The sequence below is a fragment of the Sarcophilus harrisii genome, chromosome 2, assembly GCF_902635505.1.
Source record: "Sarcophilus harrisii chromosome 2, mSarHar1.11, whole genome shotgun sequence".
NCBI classification, from domain to species: domain Eukaryota; kingdom Metazoa; phylum Chordata; class Mammalia; order Dasyuromorphia; family Dasyuridae; genus Sarcophilus; species Sarcophilus harrisii.
In genome coordinates, this window is record NC_045427.1 from 248,746,869 (window position 1) to 248,768,262 (window position 21,394).

Consider the following 21,394-nt stretch of genomic DNA (forward strand, 5'->3'; position numbering starts at 1 on the left):
GAAAAGGAGGTGATAGAAGGGAAGGTAGACTGGGGGAGATCAGAAACAAAAATAAATGAATAATAATTCCTGCCTTCATCAGAGAATGATTCTGAAATTCACATAAGACAATATCTTTTTTTAATGATAGTGGATTTGGAGCACCTTCTCATAGATCATAATGTAATCTTGCTGTCACTGTGTACAATGTTCTCCTGATTCTATTCATTTCACTTAGCATCAGTTCATGTAGGTCTCTCCAGGCTTCTCTGAAATCATGCTGCTGATCATTTCTTATAGAACAATAATATTCCATAACATTCATATATACCATTACTAATTCAGCCATTCTCCAACTTCAGCTTCCAGTTCCTTGCCACAACAAAAAGGATCGCTACAATTTTGCACACATAGGTCCTTTTCCCTTTTTTTAAGATCTCTTATGGATACAGACCCAGTAGAGACAATAGTTTTTTTTTATTTTCAAAATATATGCAAATATGTTTAACAAATATTGGATTACTTGCTATCTAGGGAAGGGGATGGGGAAAGGTAAGGAGAAAAAATTTGGAACACAAGATTTTGCAAGGGTGAATGTTGAAAACTATCTTTGCATGGATTTTGAAAATAAAAAGCTGTTATTCACTGTGTGTGTGTGTGTGTGTGTGTGTGTGTGTGTGTGTAAAGATGGTATTCTTTTTTTTTTTTTTATTAAAGCAAACAATGTGAGTTCTCAATGACCTATATACACATGGCTCAGACACAGGAAGTAGACTGAGGCAGGGGCGGAGTCAGGGTGCTGAGAGCAGGAAGGGGATTCTGACAGGATGGGGTGAGCCACCGGAGAGGGATGACATAATAGGAGGAAGCACCCAGACATGGGGAGAGGCATCTTGATAAGACTGTATCTGACATTTTGATAGTTTGGGATGGGGAGAGGCATTCTGATATTCTAAAATATAAGATCTTTTATCCTTATCAAATATTCTGATAAAGAGGGAGAAGAGATTTTGCAGGACTGAGCTTTGAGCTGATAATTACAAACTGAAGCAGAACAATTAGAGAAACAGAGAAACTGAGTCAGGACTGAGTCAGGATGATTAGGGAAACTGAGTTAGGACAATAAAAGAGAACTGTGGCATAACATGCTCTCCTAGACAGCAAGTTAACCAATATATGTTAAATATATGCAACTCTTCTCTATATATTTCCACAATTATCTTACTGCACAAGAAAAATCAGATCAAAAATAAAAAATGAGAAAGGAAACAAAAACCAAAAAAACAACAACAAAACAAGGTGAAAATACTATGTTGTGTACACATTCAATCCCCACAGTCCTCTCCCTGGGTGCAAATGGCTCTCTCCATCACAAGTCTATTGGAACTGGCCTGAATCAGCTCATTGTTGATAAGATCTTGCACTCTCTGTACAGTAGAATTGGTCATCACATAATTTTGTTGTTGCTGTGTACAGTGATCTTCTAGTTCTGCTTATTTCACTCAGTATCAGTTCATGAAGTCTCTCTAAACCTCTATGATATCCTGCTGATTATTTCTTATAGAACAATATTTCTTAATATTCATATACCATAACTTATTCAGCCATTCTCCAATTGATGGGCATCCCATCCCAGTAGAAACACTGCTGAATTAAAAGGTATGCACAGTTTGATAGCCCTTTGGTCATAGTTCCAAATTGTTCTCCAGAACAGTTGGATCAGTTCAAAACCTACAAAACAGTGTATTTAGTGTCCCACTTTTGCCACATCCCCTCCAACATGTATCATTATCTTTTCCTGTAATCTTACCTAATCTAAGAAATCAATTTCAGAGTAGTCTTAATTTGCATTTCTTTGATCAATAGTGATTTAGAGCATTTTTTCACGACTAGAAATGGTTTTAATTTCTTCATCTGAAAATTGTCTGTTCATATCCTTTGATCATTTAACATAAGATAATATCCAAGGGTGCTCTTAGTAAACTAGAAATGCTATATAAATGTAAAGTGTTATTACAGATAAATAAGAGTTGAGACTCAGAGAATGTCAGAGGCAGAAGAAATCTCAGTGTAATGAGCTCATTTTACAGATGAGGAAATTGACTCCTACAAGAGATCAGTAACTTCAAGTCTCCCAGCTCTACTACAGAGGATGGTAGTGTTAAAATTAATAAGCAGGTCTCTTGGATCTCAATTCACTCTAAGTTATATATGTGACATTCTTTTGGCGCATTGAAAGCTTTGCAATGATGGAGGCAAAATCACACTTCCCACTATTATACCAGCACATGATCTTGTATAAACTGACACAAGAGAGGGGCAGTCAAGCAATAAACATTTATTAAAAATTTATTATATTGCAAGCCCTGTGCTAAGTATTCTAGGTCTCAGGAAAGTCACAAATAGTAGATGAGTTGTAAGTTCTCTTAGCTAATTACCTATCTAGGATTCTTTCCACGGAACCAATTGCTGCTTCCTCTCAGCATTTTTTTAATTTGCTAAGGAAAGAGTCTAGGATAGGAGGAAAGTTTATGAAATTAATTAGGACGGATAGCTAAAATGTTGGGTGACATAATCAGTTTCTCAATATATCTCAATAGTCTACAAGAATTTCTAAGATTAATAAGATGGACAAATACAAAATTTGTGTGAAAAACAAAAGACAAAATGAGTTGGAGGTGGGTGTTCTGGATTTTCGGCTCAATCAATTAAACTGACTGAACAGTGTGAAATTACAACTAAAAAAGCTAAGATTATTACTAATCTGCTTTCAAATAAGCATGGGATCTAGAAAGAGTGAGATGCTAAATCTGAAAACAAGGCATACAGATCTGATCAGATTACAATAGAATATAAGTTTAAGTTTTGTGTACCACATAATGGACTTTGAAAAGATGAAATATAGTCCAAAAAGAGGTAAATTACCGTTAGGGGGAGATGGGACAGGAGATCTTTGAAGAACATGTAGCCATTTAGTAGAAGAACACATCTGTGAACTAAAAATTAACTTGTTTTTGGTTGTTCCTGAGAGAAAGAAATGAGAACAATATAAATCACACACGTTGTTAGGAAATATTAGTGGGGGATATTTCTGCACCAAAATGAAATGGGTTGCTTTCAGGTGGGTCTCTCTACACTAAAGGATTTCAAGGAGAGATTAAATGATTTCTAATTTTGGAAGCGGAAGAAGGAATTCTTGATAGCAAAAACATTGGCCCTCATCTTCCAAGATTCCTTCTAAAACTCAAATTCTGTGATCCTACATTATTTCTAAAGGAGAAAACAGAAGACACGCTAGGAAAAAAGAAAAGCGGAGGACAAATCAGAATGGAGACCTAGGACTGTACTGCGTTTAGGGTGGTCTATGGGATCCTTTGGGATGGGGACCCCAGCTCCTTCCTTCCAATCCGTCTTTTTTAACTTCACCTCCTTTCCTACGTCCTGAAGGAACTTGAAGGTTGGGTCTGCACCTGCGGGGAGGACTTAGGGACTCAGCATCTGCCCCTCGGCATTTCCACTCCGTTTCTCTTTTGGCTGGAAAATCAAACCGGTTCAGTCTGTTTCTTAGCCAATCCTGGAAGGATCTAGTGCCCCTTCTGGCCAATGACTGTTGAAAGTGCTAATGAGTTGGTGACGCAAGCGAGGAAGTCCTTGGTTCAAAAAGAAGAAACTATTGTAAGCCTCTTTCCTCGCTAGTCTGGATCCCTTTTCTCCCTCCCTCCCCTCCCCCTCCCCCATCCTTTCGCTCTTCTTTCCCGGGGCTTTGGAACGTGGTGAATTGTTTGGAAGTTGGGGACCCTCCCTGCTGGCCCATGGCTGTGATCGCTTCTGAACGTGGCCGGGCACTCCCCACAGCCCCGGAGCAGGAGTTCAGCACCGAGGGGTTACCCCGAGCCTTCCTGCAGAGCCTGCGCACCCTCTTCGACATTCTGGACGATCGACGGCGGGGATACGTCCACCTCCTGGAGATTGAGTCCCGGTGGCAAGGCGCGGACACGAGAGAACTTCCAAGGGGTGTCCTGGAAGGACTGAGGAAGGTTGCCCCAGCCAGCGGGTACCTGACCTTCGAGAGGTTTGTAATAGGGCTGAGAACTTCTCTGTTGAGTGCTGAAAATGGGGCCCCTCATGCCAGAGCCCCGTCGGGGACACGGGGCCAGGCGTCCCAAGCCAAACTGCTTCCCACGGGTCCCGGGACTTGCAAGGCTGGTGCGGGCCAGGGCCGGGGCAAACTGGCCCTTGAGAAGCACCACCAGCGGCTCATCTTCGCACCCGCAGACGAGCCCCGGACGCTGCTGGAGAAGAAACCTTTGTCCCTGGGAGTTCGCTACCCCCACGCGGGATCGAGCTGCTCCTCCCGGAGCCTGGAGAAACTCCCCAGCCCTCAGGAAGCTGGGTGTTACCCCGGGGATTTGGAACGGCCCAAGAGCCAGGCTCTTCAGAGCCCTGGAGGACTGGTCCTGGAGCGAAGTCTGAGCGGAGATGCAGGTGAGGATTGAAAGAGTTTCGAGATGAAGGAAGGGTGGGTTTTGGGGATCCAAAGCTGATAGGGGAGGAGGAGTACCTCAATCTGTAGAAAATACCCTAATTTTTTTCTTCCCTCCTTCCTTCGGTCCTTCTATTCCCTCATTCCTCCCACTCCGACAGCATTGCTGCTCATGTTCTTTTTTAGGGACCCTGACCCTTTTACTCTTCTCTGTTTGGATGCGCAACCCCTTTTCCTGCTGGTCTACATGATTCTCCTCCCAACTCGCCCCGACTCTGCTATGGATGAGGTTCTTGTCTGTGAGACCGTAGTCTGTGAGACTATGAGTTCCACCAGCCACAGGACAATATTTGGACTTCAGTAGTAGCAGATAGAGGGCTAGAGGAGCCACCCATGGGGTAAGCTGGCTTGTACCTAAACCATTCTCTTCCAAGGTCCTTCCTCCCTGCCCTGGATTTGGACTAATTTTGCCTAGGGCCTTAGTTCCTCTGGGGGTTCTTGTGGAAAATCACTCACTTCTTGGTCCACCTTGGTTGAGGGACGTCAGCCGGGAAATGACCCTCTTGTTCTCCTCAAAGCATTTAGAAATAAGCCTACTTTTCCCTCCTCCTCTAAAATCGAGTTACACTTCCTAGAAGCGTTACTGAGGATATTTATTATAAATGCTGATGAAGAATTCTTTTTGAGGGATTATACAGACACAAGTCTAAGCCTGAGAAGGAATGATTCTCCTTTGCTACATTAACAGCAGGGCCAAACAAGAGACTTCAAGGGTCCCAAAGGGAATTTTTGGTCTAATATAAACCTGCCCTTAGAGAGAAGACCCAGATAATAATAATTATAATGATTATACTTTAAATTTACTAAATATTTAAATTCCATTATCTCATTTCATCTCTCTTCCCTGGGAGGTAGATAAGACAGGAACTATTTCCCCCATTTTTATACATAAAGATAACACAGAAAAATCTTGCCCCAAGATCCTGCAGGAATCCTGTCAGTGTCTGAATTAGAACCTAGGAGTTGGAGTTTCTATATGATTCAGGATTTGGGAGAAAAGATAAAAAAAAAAAAAACAGACAATTCTTGAAGGAGAAGGTAGATTGTTAACAAACAAATCTTCTGTTCTCAGCTAAAGAATTGTGGAGTTGTTCACTGGCTGATCCAGGTGAATGTCTTTTTGAGTTTAGAAGCTCATTTAGAGCACTCAGGCTTGGGTTTGGGGGTGGGAATGGGAAAGAAAGACAGTCTTATCATACAGACTTCCTAAGCCATTGGCAAAGGCTGGAGGAAGCTGAATGCCCAGCACTGTCCATTCCCACAGACCCCTCCTTAGGGAACAAGTATCTGGATTATAGGTTAAGCGTGGGCTGGGCTCCGAGATCGGCTGATGATCCTATTGAAAGCCAACCTCCTTGGCCCATTCAGCCCACACACGTGCCCAGGCAGGTGCAGAGTTTCCATTCAGCTGAGTGCTTCTGATCTCTGCTGCACTCTGAACCTGTGCCATGAGGGAAGAAGGGTAGGGGAAGAGAAAGGGCGATAATAGGAACAAGGGCTCTGAATCTCCAGGAATATTAGTTGAGAATTTAATAGATCTCTAAGTATAGGGTAGAGATTGGGGAAGAAAGGTAAAGTTACTGGAGGTTAAGAACATAGAAGCCTTTTTTCCTCTCCATGTCACTGTCTATCCTCTTGTCCATTCATCATCAGCCGTCATGTGGCTCAAAGTTCCTTTGAGAATCATGGTGACCTTACAGTTGCTGGTACCATGTGTTGGTCAGATTCAGTCTTGGATATATATCCTATTTATCACCAGGAGCTTTGTGCCTCTCTGCCCAAATGTCCACTGTCCCAGGGCAAGCCAGAGTGGGACCCTCAGCTCTAAGCAATAGAGAGTCTACTGTAATGATCTGCTGCCGAACTAATTTCCTGGACCAAGCAACTTGTACTAGTGCCACTAGCATATCATGTTGAGGCAAGAAGCATAGGATCTGACTCAGAGTTACTTTGCCTGGTGAGGGGTGGAGGAGGTAAGCTGGGGCATAGATGTGTCAGCCAACTCTTTCAGGTTCCCAAGAATCCAGGCTTGGAACTACTGAAATGTCCACCATGAAAAGGATCTTCTCTCCCCACCTCCCTTTCTATATTATTTACTCTCCCACATCTTTCTTTCCCATATTATTTGGAACTTAGAGGGTCATAGTTTTACCCTGCTGGGCCTTTCATACTAAAAAGTCTGCATTTAATATATTTTTGCCAACTTTCCCTTCCCTACCTGCACTGAGGCCAGGTCTATGCTATTCTTGTTTGCCCTGAGTTTCAGGCCCTCTCACAATTAACAGAGCAAAGGTCTTCTGCTCCCCTCATTGAACGGCTGACCTGCTCCCCGGAAGTGAAGAGAATTTGAAACCAAAACCATAAAATCATAAGTTTAGAAGTGGAAGAGACTTTGGAGATCATTGAGTCCAACTCCCTCATTCTACAGATGAAGAACCTGAGGCACAAAAAACTTAAATGATTTGCTCAGGGTCACACAACTAGTAAGTATCTAACAGAAGATTTAAACCTCAGGTCTTCCTGACTTAAAGTCCAACACCTAACAGGCACCTTGACTATCTGTCACTAGAATCCCACAGAGTGCATTATGGGTAGACCTCTCTTTGCACAGTCTGTCTTCCTGAAATGTTGAGTACCAATGGGCTTTTTAGGTAAATACTGGGCTATCTGATCCATAGGCCTCTAATGAAATCTGGAAGGGTTTGATATCTCTGATTTTTGTGGTAGCATCAGGGAAGTTGGCCATAGCTCTCTTCAAATTATCCCTCACTACCTCTCTCAAAAACAGGATCCTGGCTCACCTAAAGGAGTCATAAGAATGAACAATTTTCTTGAAATGAAAAAAACATGCAGACATGAGAAAGGAATAAGGATAGCTCATTTGGGAAAAAGCCTTAGAAAGGTTTTACCCAGTTCTTTAAGGCTTCCTTCAAGTCCTAGGTCCATGCATTTTTAGTCACTGTATTTATATTTCCACCACCTGGCACATAGTAGGTCCCTAGTAAATATTTGTTGACTTATTAATTATCCATATTCCTGCTTTTTACAGTAGTGCCAAGATAGGAGTCTTTAACCCAGGGTCCCTGAATTTGTCTTTGTTTTTGTTTTTGCTGAGACAATTGGGGTTGAGTGACTTGCCCAGGATCATACAACTAGGAAGTGTTAAGTGCATGAGACTTACATTTGAACTCAGGTCCTCCTGACTTTAGGGCTGGTACTCTATCCACTGCGCCACCTAGCTGCCCCCAGTTTGTATTTTTTAAAAATATATTTTGACCTATATCAGATTGCTTGCTGTCTTGGAGAAGAGAGAGGTAAGAAAGGGAGAGAGAAAAATTTGGAACAAATTTTACAAAAGTAAATTTTGAAAACTATCTTTACATATATTTGGAAAAATAAAATACTATTTAAAAAACAAAAATAAAATATATATAGATATAAATAACTGTTTCAACAGACTGGATTTCCTTTATATTCCTATGAATTTATGTATTTAAAACATTCTGAGAGGAGTCTCTAGGCTTCATTAACTGTCAAAGGTGTCCATGATCCAAAAAAGATTAAGAACTCCTATGCTAGGGGCCTTCATTGCCAGCAAAGAGCCTATGGTGAAGGAAGCTTTAAGAACCCCCCTCTCCCTTTCAAGTCCATCAGAATTTCCTCTCTCAAAGAAGGACTGACTCTTTATGGGTCTTTAGCCCTACTTAACTGAGTGATAACTTTGTTACTGGGAAATGCAAAGTGAAAGGGGGTCAGGGGAAGGCATGTCAATCAGTTATTCAACAAATCCTTACTGAGGTTTTCTGCATAAAATTTGGGGAGGGGGGAAGAAAAAGATTTAAATATAGTCTCTGCCCTTGTTTGGCTAGGAAGATGAGACTTAAGAAAAGTGAGACATGAGTGAGATGATGATGAGGGTGATGTTATCTACTTACGTGTTCTAGAAGTGCTAAGAAAGGAAAACCTCTTTTATCTAGAGCAGTCAAGGTGGGCTTTATGGATTAGCTAAACTTTAAGCAATGAGTACAATCTGTCCAGATAATAGAGGGAAAAGGGTATACTAAGTTGGAGAAATGGGTGAGCAAAGGTACAAAGAATGAGAATCAGTGCAGGGGCAGAGTTCATATCAAACCAGAGCAGGTCAAGAATGTCATTCCGGGGCAGCTGGGTGGTACAGTGGATAGAGGACCGACCCTGAAGTTCAGATCCAGGCTCAGACACTAACATTTACTAGCTGGGTGATTCTGGACAAGTCACTTAACCCCAATTGCCTCACGCCCCAAAAAATCAGTGAAGAGACTCAACTGAGGGAGTAGAAGGTGGTGTAGGCTAGCATAAGAAGACAGTTCTGGGGCAGTAGGTTGGTGCTGGTAGAAAATTAAACCATCATTGGCAAAACGTTAGTGTAGGAAAAGCAGCCAAATTCATATCAAGCAGATGTAGAAAAGTCTGTTTCTTTTATTAACTTGACTCTGAGTCAGGGCCTGCTGGTAGGAAAAAGAGGAAGGAGGGACTGAGACACTCAGGGAGTGAAGCTTAGAAGGTCTGGAAACTGAGATAAAAGGAAATAAATTTATATGACAAGAAAAATCGGGAGAAAAAAGCCTCTCTGGGAGATGAGATAGAAAGGAATTCTGGAATGAAATATATCAGCTTGATCACTGAAGGTTCTGAGGGAGGAGATGGAAATTCCTGTGTAAGTAATTCAAAGGCAGGGTTACCTTTCCCAACCTCTGGAGAATGAAACCTTTCCCCCAAATTTCTTCTTTGCCAGGAGGGCGGGGAACAACTTTTCTGCTCACCCATGTATTCTCTCCTGGGACTTCTTTCTGCCTTCCAGAGGATGGGAAGTAGGCCTAAGAGAGGGACCATGTCCAGCCATTGCCAAGGGTAGGCCTGATTGGCTGCTGTGAGCCTTCATGGAGACCATACTGAAAGCTGATTTTGGAAAGAGTCAGACACCTACCCACATCTCTCTCTCCCTTGCAGGCACTGATGTCTGGACTGTGGGACGATGCCTTAGTGAAAATTGTACTGCTGGCGGCTCTGGGAAGCATCCAAGGGGCCGGGGGGAGCAGCGGCGGCATACTATCACCAACGGAGTGGATTATGACATGGTAAGATGTACCAGCTACCAGGCCTAGGGTTTCAGGCCTATAGTTCCCCTCACTTCACAGTAGATAAGAAGGAACAGGGAGTATCCACCAGAAGTGCTGATCTCTGTTACTCCTGGGACAAGAAGGTAGGGCATCACTGTGGGGAGAATAAATAAAAAAGCACTCTAAAATTTACTTCATTAAATATTTCCCAATTACATGTACAAATTTTAAACATTTGCTTTATTTATTATTATTATTATAGCTTTTTATTTACAAGTTATATGCATGGGTAATTTTTCAACACTGACCCTTGCAAAACCTTCTGTTCCAACTTTTTCCCTACTTCCCCTCTCTCCCTCCCCTAGATGGCAGATAGTCCCATACATGTTAAATATGTTAAAGTACATGTTAAATGCAATATATGTAAACATATTTATACAGTTATCTTGCTGCACAAGAGAAATTGGATCTAGAAAGATGGTTAAAAAAAAAAAAAACCTGAGAAGAAAACAATAACAGAAAAAGTGGAAATGATATAAACATTCATTTTATGTTTGCCTTTACATATGCTTCTCTCTTGGTATGTATTGCAGCTAAAGCAGATGAAGGAGCTGGAACAAGAGAAGGATGCACTTCTACAGGGGCTGGAGATGATGGATCGAGGGAGGGACTGGTATCACCAACAGCTCCAGTGGGTGCAGGAACGACAGCGCCATCTGACCAAGAACAAGAAAAGCACAGTGAGTCTCCTTCTCTGCCCACTTTGCAGATAATTCCCTTGACAGATACTTCCTAGAATTCTCCCTCTGCCCTAAAGGCTAATCTAACCTCTAACTTTAACTCTCTTTGCAGGATTTTGGGGCAGAGGGGAGCCCCAGCCCACTGGGTCAGCTGTTGCCCAAATTGCAAGAAGTTATTCGTTGCCTGGGGGAGCTCTTGGCTGCTGCCTGTGCGGGAAGGGTGAGTGTTCCCTCTCTGAGCCATTTCCTGTTTTTAAATTTTTATTATTATTATTATAGCTTTTTATTTACAAGTTATATGCATGGGTAATTTTCTTCATTGACAATTACAAAACCTTCTGTTCCAACTTTTTCCCTTCTTCCTCCCACTCCCTCCCCTAGATGGCAGGTAGTTAGAGTATAAATTAAATACAATATAAGTATATATGTCCATACAGTTATTTTGTTGTACAAGAAGAATTGGACTTTGAAATAATGTACAATTAACCTGAGAAGGAAATCAAAAATGCAAGCGGACAAAACAAAGGGATTGGGAATTCTATGTAGTGGTTCACACTCATTTCCCAGAGTTCTTTCACTGGGTGTAGCTGGTTTAGTTCATTACTACTCTATTGGAACTGATTTGGTTCATCTCATTGTTGAAGAGGGCCATGTCCGTCAGAATTGATCATCATATAGTATTATTGTTGAAGTATATAATGATCTCCTGCTCGTTTTACTTAGCATCAGTTCGTGTAAGTCCCTCCAGGCCTTTCTGAAATCAGCTTGCTGGTCGTTTCTTACTGAACAATAATATTCCATAACATTCATGAACCGCAATTTATTCAGCCATTTTCCAATTGAGGGGCATCCACTTCAGTTTCCAGTTTCTAGCCACTACAAACAGGGCTGCCACAAACATTTTGGCACATACAGGTCCCTTTCCCTTCTTTAAGATCTCTTTGGGGTATAAGCCCAGTAGCAACACTGCTGGGTCATAGGGTATGCACAGTTTGATAACTTTTCGAGCATAGTTCCAAATCGCCCTGAGCCACTTTCTAAGGATTACTAGATGCCCTTCCTAAGGATCCTCAATTCTGGGCCCACTGATTCCCCAAGTTGGACCCTATCAGAGATAAAGAAATCATAGAATGATAGAATTATAAGATATCTGAGTTGAAAGGACCTTTGAGATCATGCAATCTGGCTATTTAATTTTACAAATGGGGAAACTGAGGACCAGAAAAGGAGAATGACTTGCTCAGTGTCACCCAGATGACACTCATGAAACAGATATCTCCTAGCTTCTAATTCAATATTATTTTCATTGTCCAATATTACCTCTCCAGGTCATAATACCTGCCCCCTTCCAATCAAACTTGAGGTAACATTCCCTATGGAGAAGAGGAAACAATGGGATTCTCCTTTACTCAGTTCTGAACTCTTACCTTCCTTCCTTATGTCCCTTTCTTACAGGTCCAGGCTGTCCCCAGCCCTTGCTCTGCCCCCCCCACAGTATCCCCTCTTTCTGGGAGACATCAACAGACCATACTCATGCTGAAGGAACAAAACCGTCTTCTAACAAAGGTAGGGATCAGAGGTGAAGTGAAGGGTATAAAGAGGTGGGGTGAGGATAAGGGAGAAAAAGAGGGCCCTGGGAACTGGGGAGAGTGGCCCATGCAGTTTCTGATTCCTCCGGCCTCCTCTCTAGGAGGTAACAGATAAGAGTGAGAAGATCACACAGCTAGAGCAAGAAAAGTCGGCCCTGATCAAGCAGCTCTTTGAAGCTCGAGCTCGAAGCCATCAGGAAGCCAGCCAGCTGGACTCCACCTTCATCTAAGCCTGTGGGCAAGAATGCTAGTGCCACGGAGAGCTCTCGCCCTTGTGGTGGGTGTAGAGTCTTTTCCTAGTCCCTGCCCCAGCACAGGCACATTCTGGGCCGCCTCTGCTTGGTATGGGCAGAGATTCATCAGACTGGCAGAAACTCTGCATAGCCCCCGCCTCTGGCCATAGTGGAGGACACCGTTTCTCTCTGACCACTGGGTGTGCAGCCATGACCAAAGCAAGAGGACTCCTCGTCCAGGCTCTGGGGAGAAGTACCTATTAAGAGACGTTGGTACCACCTCTGGCAGGAAGGAAGCTCCCTCAGTTAGTCCCAGGGAGTCTTCCCTCCTCTCCCTCTCTCCACTGCCCCTTTCTTCCTTTGGTGAGCCAAGCCTTGAGTAGAAATCACATTCCTCCTTCTTGCTACATGTGTGACCTAGCTCCAAATCACTTTATTTTCCTGACTTTCAATTTCCTCCCTTGTAAAATGAGACTGAAGGGATAACCTCATAGGGTCATTTTAAACCTTACAACAGGGGTCCTCAAACTACGGCCCGCGGGCCAGATGCCGCAGCTGAGGACGATTTTCCCCCTCACCCAGGGCTATGAAGTTTCTTTATTTAAAGGCCCACAAAACAAAGTTTTTGTTTTTACTACAGTCAGGCCCCCCAACAGTTGTTGTTGTTTTCACTATAGTCCGTCCCTCCAACAGTCTGAGGGACAGTGAACTGGCCCCCTATTTTAAAAGTTTGAGGACCCCTGCCCCTGAACTGGGCTGTTTTCTCAATGTCTCTTCTCTCCCCACCCTCCCCCTGTCTTGGTCTGTTCTCCTCAAAGTAGAGACTGTCTTGAAAAGAAAATGGACTGTTAGGAGTAGTCTTGAGACGGGAGTATCCCTTTCTCAGGGCCGAAGTCTAGGGGGCTTGCTGTATGGAACCCTTATCCCCATTAGCAATTACTGGAACCGTGGCTGAGAGGAAGAGGGCTGGAGAGGCTATTCTTTGTTAGGGAATGGAGGGTATCCAGAACATACCCTCTTCCCCTTCCCCTTCCCCCCTTCAAAGTGTTTACAGGGAAAATCCTAGAGCATTTATGTAAGAATGGGTTTTTTATGGTGATTGCCCCACTGTTGGGAATGGGTATAGCTGCTATCTGTCTGTAGTAAAGTTGCACATCAGTCCAGATGTTTTCACTCTTAGCTACATCCACTTCTAAGCACTGAATCTTGAAGTGAAGGGGTGTTCCAGGAGAAACCACAGGGGGACTTGCCGTATGAGACATTTTTTAGGAAGTAATTCCCCACTGTACCCCTAGAGGGCAAAATACTCAGTCCAAAGTTCCCAACAGTTGGTTAGAAGGTATCTAATAAACACCTACTGTATTCTGTAAAGTGCCAGACCTGAGGGCAGGAAGACCTGAGTTAAAATATGACCTCAAGCACTTAGTAGCTGGGTGACTGCTGTTTGCCTCAGTTTCCTCATCTGGTATAGGAAAGGGCAAATCACTGCAGTTTCTGTGCCAAGAAAACCCCAAAAGGGTCGGGAAAAGTTGGACAGGGCAGAATATGGATCACATAACAAGTACTAAAGCCTGGGGATGCAAAGAAAAGCCACAAAACATCCTTACTCTCAGTCTCAAGGAGCATACCTCTAAAAGGGCAGACAGCTATATACAGAATAGAGTGAGGATCTGGAGGGAAGGCCTTAAGGAGGACTGGGTAGGGCTTCCTTTAGAAGTGGCCACCTCGGAGAAAACAAGGAAGGATTCAGCCCCCTCCCATGGGACTCCATTCAGTCCCAATGGACTAGGGGATCTCACCTCCCTGTTTGCGTGGGTAAGGGCACTTTGCCTGGGCTATTGTAACCAGGCTTCCTTCTCCCTATCCCCTCTCCCTTCTAGTCAAGACTACCTTTTCCCTTGCTTCCCTTCCCCTTGTCTAGGACTCTCTTCCAGATGCCCTCCAGGAATAAAAGCCCTGCCCCCCTCCTCAACCTTCGCCCTTCTTGTTTTCCACCCAGGTCTCCGAGTCTGTTGCCAGGAAACAAAGGGGCCTCTGAGTTGCTAAGTGCAAACAAATGTCCTTCAGAAACTGCTCTTTTTGGCTGGGGTTGAGCAGATTCCTCCTCAAGAAACTAGTGCTCTTACTTCATAGAAGGGATGACTCCTTTGGAGAGAAGGATAATAATGACTCACATTTCTTTTCTTTCTCTTTTTGTAAATAGTATTTTATTTTTTCCCAATTACATGTAAAGATAGCTATCAATATTCATTTTTTATAAGATTTTTGAATTTAACATTTTTTCTCCGTCTTTCCTTCCCATACTCTTCCTCAGATGGCAAGCAATCTGATATAGTTTATACATGTACAATCAGATAAACACATTTCTACATTAGCCATGTTGTGAAAGAAACAGAACAACAGGCAAAAAGCACAAAGGCAGCAACAAAAAAGTGAAAAATAGCATATTTCAATCTGCAGTCAGACTTCATAATTCTTTCTTTGGATGTGGATAGCATTTTCCATCATGAGTCTTTTGAAATTTGACTTGGATTATTGTATTGCTGAGAAGAGCTAAGTCAATCATATTTGATCATCACACAATTACAGCTTACATTTCAATAGCACTATGGCTCTCTGAATAGCCCTGTGAGATAGATTAAGCAAGTATTTTTATCTTTATTTGACAGATGAGGAAACTTAGATTCAGTGGGATACAAAGTGACTTGCTTGTGAACACATGTCTAGTAAGCATATCAGCCTAAGTATTTTTAATAGCATTTTATTCTTATAAATACATGCAAAGATAGTTTTCAATATTCACTTTTGCAAAACCTTGTGTTCCAAATTTTTCTCCTTCCTTCCCCTAGACAGAAAGCAATCCAATATAGGTTACAAATGTGCAATTCTTCTAAATGTATTTTCATATTCATCATGCTGTGCAAGAAAAATTAGATCAAAATGGGGAGAAATAAAAAAACAGCAAATAAACAACAACAACAAAGTGCAAATACTATGCTGTGCCCCATTCAGTTTCCATAGTTTTCTTTCTGGATACAGATGGCTCTTTCCATCCCAAATCTATTGTAACTGCCTTGAATCATTGCCTTGATTTTTTTTATATATATAAAATAGCTTTTTATTCTCAAAATACATGTAAAGATAGTTTTCAACATTCTCCCTTGCAAAACGTTGTGTTCCAAATTTTTCTGTCTCCCATCCCTTCATTCCTGCCTCCCCCCCCCAATAATCTAATATAGGTTAAACCTGGAATCACTGCATTCTTGAGAAGTGCCAAATACATCGTAGTTGATTATCACATAATCTTATTGCTGTGTACAATGTACTCTTGCATCTGCCCATTTCACTTAATATCAGTTCATGTAAATCGTTCCAGTCAGTCTAGCAGGGGTCCTCAAACTTTTTAAATAGGGGGCCAGTTCACTGTCCCTCAGACTGTTGGAGGGCCAGACTATAGTAAAAACAAAAACTTTGTTTTGTGGGCCTTTAAATAAAGAAACTTCATAGCCCTGGGTGAGGGGAATAATAGTCCTCAACTGCAGCATCTGGCCCGCCAGCTGTAATTTGAACACCCCTGTAAGTAAATTTTACTTAAACCCAGAATGGGAAACCCCCTATGGTGCTTTGTGTCTTGAGTATTTGAGTTTGTATCTAGTGGGTGATCTCTCCCTGTCCTTCCCTATAGGAATGGGCACTTTCCTGAGGGCCTTTGATATTCCCCATTCCCCTTAGCCCTCCAGCAGTGATAAAAGGGATCAGTACCTTGTGATATTACAGGGACCTCCAGGTCTAAGGTTTGAGACAAAGGGGAATACACAGTATTTATGGATTAGGAAATACACTGGAAATTACCTATTTTCTTGAAGGAGCTTCTCTCTTTTCATTTCTCCTCATGTAGAGAATTCACAAAAAAAGAGACACTAACGGTTTGAGTCCTATGCTGAGCTTAGTCATGAGGTCCTTGCTTCCCATAGATATCACTCTATTTGTGTGCTCTTTACAATCAGAAGAGATGAGTTTGACTCCCAATTCTGCTATGTATTAGCTGGGTGACCTTAGGCATACAAACTCTCCAGAATTGTTTTCCTATCTGCTAAATAAGGGTGGTAATAATCATTGAAGTAGTACAGTTAGGGGGATTTATTTTATTTTATTTGGGGGGTGAGGAGAGATTTAATTTAAAACCAGACCAAAATGTCTAGAACTGTACTATGCTGTTTCCAGTCAGCATCTATCCTACCTCGGGTTACAAAGCAGAGGTCAGAGAAGATATTTTCTCTCCCAGACTTTTTGCCAACCAAGGAAGTGGTAAAACCCCAGAGCAGTCCTTACCCCCAGGAGACACAAGAGCAAGATGAAACGGATTATATTTGTGAAGGGGAGCAGGGAAAAGCACTGTGGGAGCAGCAGAGAGGGACAGCCAGAACCCATCTCCAGAGTTAATCTTAGTCAGCACTTGTTCACACAGGTTGGACAAGTTTGATGCCTCCTGCTTTTCTGAGATTCCCCAGCCAACACAGGATTTGAAGATAGAAAGTAGGGGTAGGGCTAAATGATTCCTTGTTTTCACTTTCTGATTCAGTGAATGTGGTGGGTGTTTTTTTCATAGGTTAATACTCATAAAGTCACATCTTAATTGACTTTACACAGCAGTTAACTTTCCTGTCAATCCCAGGTAACAGATTCATCTGGCTCCCTCCCCTGGTGCCACAGGCTGAATATATTTTGGTATTTTAAAGAGAAACAAATGAAAGAGTATAAATATCTCAGTGTTGTTCTTACCTGTCACCAAGGACACAGCTCAGAGTTCATATCAATTCAGAGTGGGTCAAGAATGTCATTTTTGTGCAGTGGCTAGCAGTGGTTCTCAAACTTTTGTTTTCAGTATCTTTATCCTATTAAAAATTATTGAGGATCTCTCCAAAGCATTTTTGTTTATCTGGGTTATATTTACAGACATTTACCATATTGGAAATAAAAACTATTTTTGAATTTGTAGGCCCTCTAAAAGGGGTTTCAGAGATCCCCAGGATTCTCTAGACCATATTTTGAGAACCACTGGGCTACAGCATGGGCTCTGAAATCAGGAAGACCAGAGCTCAAATCCAGCCTCAGACATTTAATACTAGCTGTGTGATCCTGAGCAAGTCACTTAATCCCAATTGCCTTGCAAAAAAAAAAAAAAAAAAAAAAAAAAAATGTCATTCATAAGTAAGATTTGGATTCAGCAGAGGATAGATTGAGCCCAGAGTTGGGGAGAAGGTCAGAAGAGGAGTCAAGGAAAGCAATAAACATTTATTAAGTGCTTATTATTATTGTTGTTGAGCTGTTTCAATTGTGTCTTCCTTTTCTGTGGTTCTATTTGGAGTTTTCTTGGCAAAGATGCTGGAATGGCTTGTCATTTCCTTCTCTAGCTCATATAGGTTAAAGTGACTGGTCTAGGGTTATGTCACACAGCTTGTAAATATCTGAGGCTGGATTTGAACCGAGCTCTTCCTGACTCCAAGCTGGCGAGCTGTCCTATTAAGTGGGGATACAAAGGAAAATGAAATAGTCTTCAAGGAGTTAACTTTCATTAGGAGAAATAATATGCAAACAAAAGATAATTTGGGTGAGTAGACACTAGTACTTAGATTGTAGGATAGGAAATCAGGAAAGCTTTCACGTATGAAGTGAAATGAACTTTAAGGAAAATATGTATTTTAATAGAAATTAGTAGGAAATGTATTCCACGCCAGTACAAAGGTGCAGAGATGGGAAGTGAAATGTGTGTAAGGAACAGAGAAATACTTTGAATGAACTTTACAGTATTTTTTTAAAAATTAAAATATGTAATAAGTGGAAATAAGTGTGTGAAGGATTTTAAATGGAGTTCATTTTTGATTTTAGGGGCAATAGGGAGCTACTAGAACTGATTGAATAAGAGTACCATGATCAACCTCTGCTTTTGTAAATATCACCTTGGCAGTTCTGTGGAGGATCCAAGAAGGTCAAGAATCAAGAAAGATAGACACAGGAACCTCAGCCAGACTTCCCTTAATCTCCTCTTCTGTACTAATCCTAAACAATATGATTGAGTTGTGAAGTTCATGGGGTTTACCAGACAGTTTGGGAATGAGCTTCTAATGACCATACCACCAATCCCTTCTGAGCTAATGTCTACTTCCTCATATGATCAACAAGCATCTTGGAAGTCCCATGAGCACAAATTTTGGTGGAAAGAGGGGATGACTGCCTTTTATATGCAGTCCCTTCCTGCCAGCTCTGGACCTGGCATCCCCAAGGGACTGAGAAAAAGGATTATTGTGGTCTTTGGGCTGTACTGTCTGGTCGATTCCAGGGAAACAGAGGAGGCAGAACGGTGGGAAGGATGCCAGTGAGCACACAGAGAATTTGGTTTGCCTTTCCAGCTTGGAGGAGTTTCTGTTCAGTTAGATAGATCTCTCATGGAGAACTTCCCTTATTCTGAATGCCTTCAGCTACCAAAGGGCCTGGCCTAAAGACTACAGCCTCTTTCCCCCATATAATCTGCCTCTAAGTGAGAGGATCTACAGTTTTTCCCTCTAATCTGATCTCTGGTATCAGGGGCCACATTTTTTAAATTGTGCAAAATCAAAAAGAAAAGTTGGAATAACATTATGCATCAGGTAATCTAAAAAGGCAGGATTTGGGGGGGAGGGCAGCTAGGTGGTACAGTGGATAGAGCACCAGCCCTGAAGTCAGGAGGAACTGAGTTCAAATATGGCCTCAGACACTTAACATTTTTTGGCTGTGTGACCCTGGGCTAGTCACTTAACTCCAATTGCTTCAGGGGACTAAAAAAAAAAAAAAACCCAGGAGTTGGATTCATTCTATGGGATCAAACTAAAATAACAATTCAACTAGATACAAATAAGGAAACTATGTTATGCTTAAAGAAACCATAGACAATGAATCAATATCAATTCTGAACTTTATATACCAAATGGCACAGCATTTAAATATGTAAGGGAAAAGTCAACTCAATTGTACAAAAGAAACCTGATTTAGCTTAATTTAGGTTCAAAATGGAAACAAAATGAAACACTTTTAGATCATTTAACAGTTGACAAAAAAGAGATTTGCTTAACTAAATCAGAAAGATATCCAAGAAGGATAGCTTTTGAGGATATCACAAGTTGATTCATTTGAACAAAGTGTCTTTACCTGAGTTGCCCTTCATTTTCCAAAGAGATATTCTAAAGTTATTCATGGATATTTTGTACTCAGGAGAATAGGAAGTGATGGCAACAGCCAGAGTCTTGAGGCAACCAATTCTCAAGGATAATTTCAATACCTTTTGAGGAAATTTTGGCTTAATTTGCATGAGGACATTGCTCTCATTACAAGAAGAAATCACAAAAATTGCAGGAAACAGATAAATAAAATTCACAGTGGCCATTCTCTTTGGCAAAAGATAAGTTTATTTAGAAGAGGCTACAGACACAATGAAGTGATGCAATAGACACCAGGAGTGATAAGTATGAAATAGAGTTGGGAGAGCATGTAGTTAGCAAGGAAAAAGGTTTTAACAATGATGGAAAGGACAAGTTACCTAGTGGAACTCACAATTAGCCAAGAGAATTAGAACACCCCAAGAAGTTAAGTATGCTCTTAGTTGACAGGCTAAATTTATAGAGCAGTTTAGCACCCTAAAAGAGCTAATTAGCTATAAGAAGAAAGACAGTATGAGGTATAGTGGGATGAAAGGAGAGATACCATGAGGCGTAGTGGAGAGATGAGAAAAGAAATACTCCATGGGAGGAAGGAAGATGGAGGTCCTAAGCTGTCCCAGAACAAAATGAGATAGAGTGTCTTGACAGATTAACCTAAAGGGGTTCAGCCAAGAGTGAGTCATGGACAAATGTATAGGATAAATTCAACCTCAGGGATCTGATAAACTTGGATTTCTGACCAGACATAGCAAGATGGAGCTGCCCAGGACTATGAGATTAAACCTATCCCTACTGATCCCTATTCCTTTTCCCTACTTGCCCCATGGAGAAATTCCCTCAAGACTCCAGATCATTTCTTCCAAGGATCTCAGGATTAAGTTGCTCAGGATCTTTTTTTGTGTCATGGACACTTCTGGAAATCATCAGATTGCATTTCAGAATAATATTTTATATGCCTGGAAAAAGTTTTACAATGGGATCCAATTATATTAAAATATAGTCGATTTTAAAAACTAAAAAGGTCATAGACCCCAGTTTAAAAAATACTGATTATTTGCAAAAATATAACAAAATTAATAAAATAAGGTTGAAAAAGCATCTTAGTTAGGTGGGAAAGAGTGTTGGGTTTGGAGTCAAAGAGCCCAGATTTCAACTTCCATTTAGTTGTGTGACGAAGGCAAATCGCACAATTTTCTGAGCATCTCTTTCCTGTTCCCCCAAAAAGGAGTTATAGTAGGTGACTTCTAAAGTCCCTTCAGTGATGTTATGACTAGATGATTTCTAAAATGCTTTCTAACTCTAAAATCCCAGTCTGCTTTATCACCTCTGTCTTTGTCCTTGCCTCTCCCAGATGCAGCAAAAGAAACCAAATAAACCAATTCTAATCAAGTCTGGGAATGGGGATTATGGAATAGTAATACAACAATGCAGCTTGTGCTTTATTTAGAAAAGGAAATGCCTGCCTAGACAATTTGACCATCAACTTACATTATAAAATTAAACATGCATCCCAACAGAAAGAAACCAGTTAAAGACTGAATTGAAAACATTTGGTTGGGAAACGGTTAATATAGTGACTGTTCCTGTGGCACGCTGAGCACTACAGTAATCACCCTGTCCCTGCTAGTACTTGTAGTCCCCATAATAGAATTTCACTTTTCTTTCTCCTCTATTTATAATATTTTTCAAGCTCTGAGATCTTTTCTTTTACCATCCCCACTCTACTATTTTCTCTTCCCATTTTTCCACTTTGTGTTCCCACCCTCCCACAGCCCCACCCCCTTACATCCTCCAAAATTCTGCTTTTGGATCATAGCTAATTCCCTCTCAATTATTTACCTCTTATCTTTGTTTCTTTCTTTTCTTTCCCTCTCTTCTCCTCCTGCTCCTCCTCCTCCTTTTCTGTCTTGTTTCTTTTTCCCTTCCTGCAGGTGCTCTGCCCAAAGAAATATAAATTTGATCACTAAAACCTCACAATATTTTTAGGGTTTCATGGAGTAGATTTCTTTCTTAAAGAT

General features: G+C 41.5%; 1 protein-coding gene across 1 annotated transcript; it reads left to right on the top strand.

Annotated features, from left to right (window-relative positions):
• Nucleotides 1–3,625: 3,625 nt before the first annotated feature.
• On the top strand, nt 3,626–13,737 carry SAPCD2 (suppressor APC domain containing 2). Its single transcript, XM_031951953.1, has 6 exons — nt 3,626–4,464; nt 9,512–9,639; nt 10,215–10,361; nt 10,474–10,581; nt 11,817–11,927; nt 12,052–13,737. The coding sequence occupies exons 1-6, from the start codon at nt 3,792–3,794 to the stop codon at nt 12,178–12,180; spliced, it is 1,296 nt and encodes a 431-aa protein (XP_031807813.1). The 5' UTR covers nt 3,626–3,791; the 3' UTR covers nt 12,181–13,737.
• Nucleotides 13,738–21,394: the final 7,657 nt, after the last annotated feature.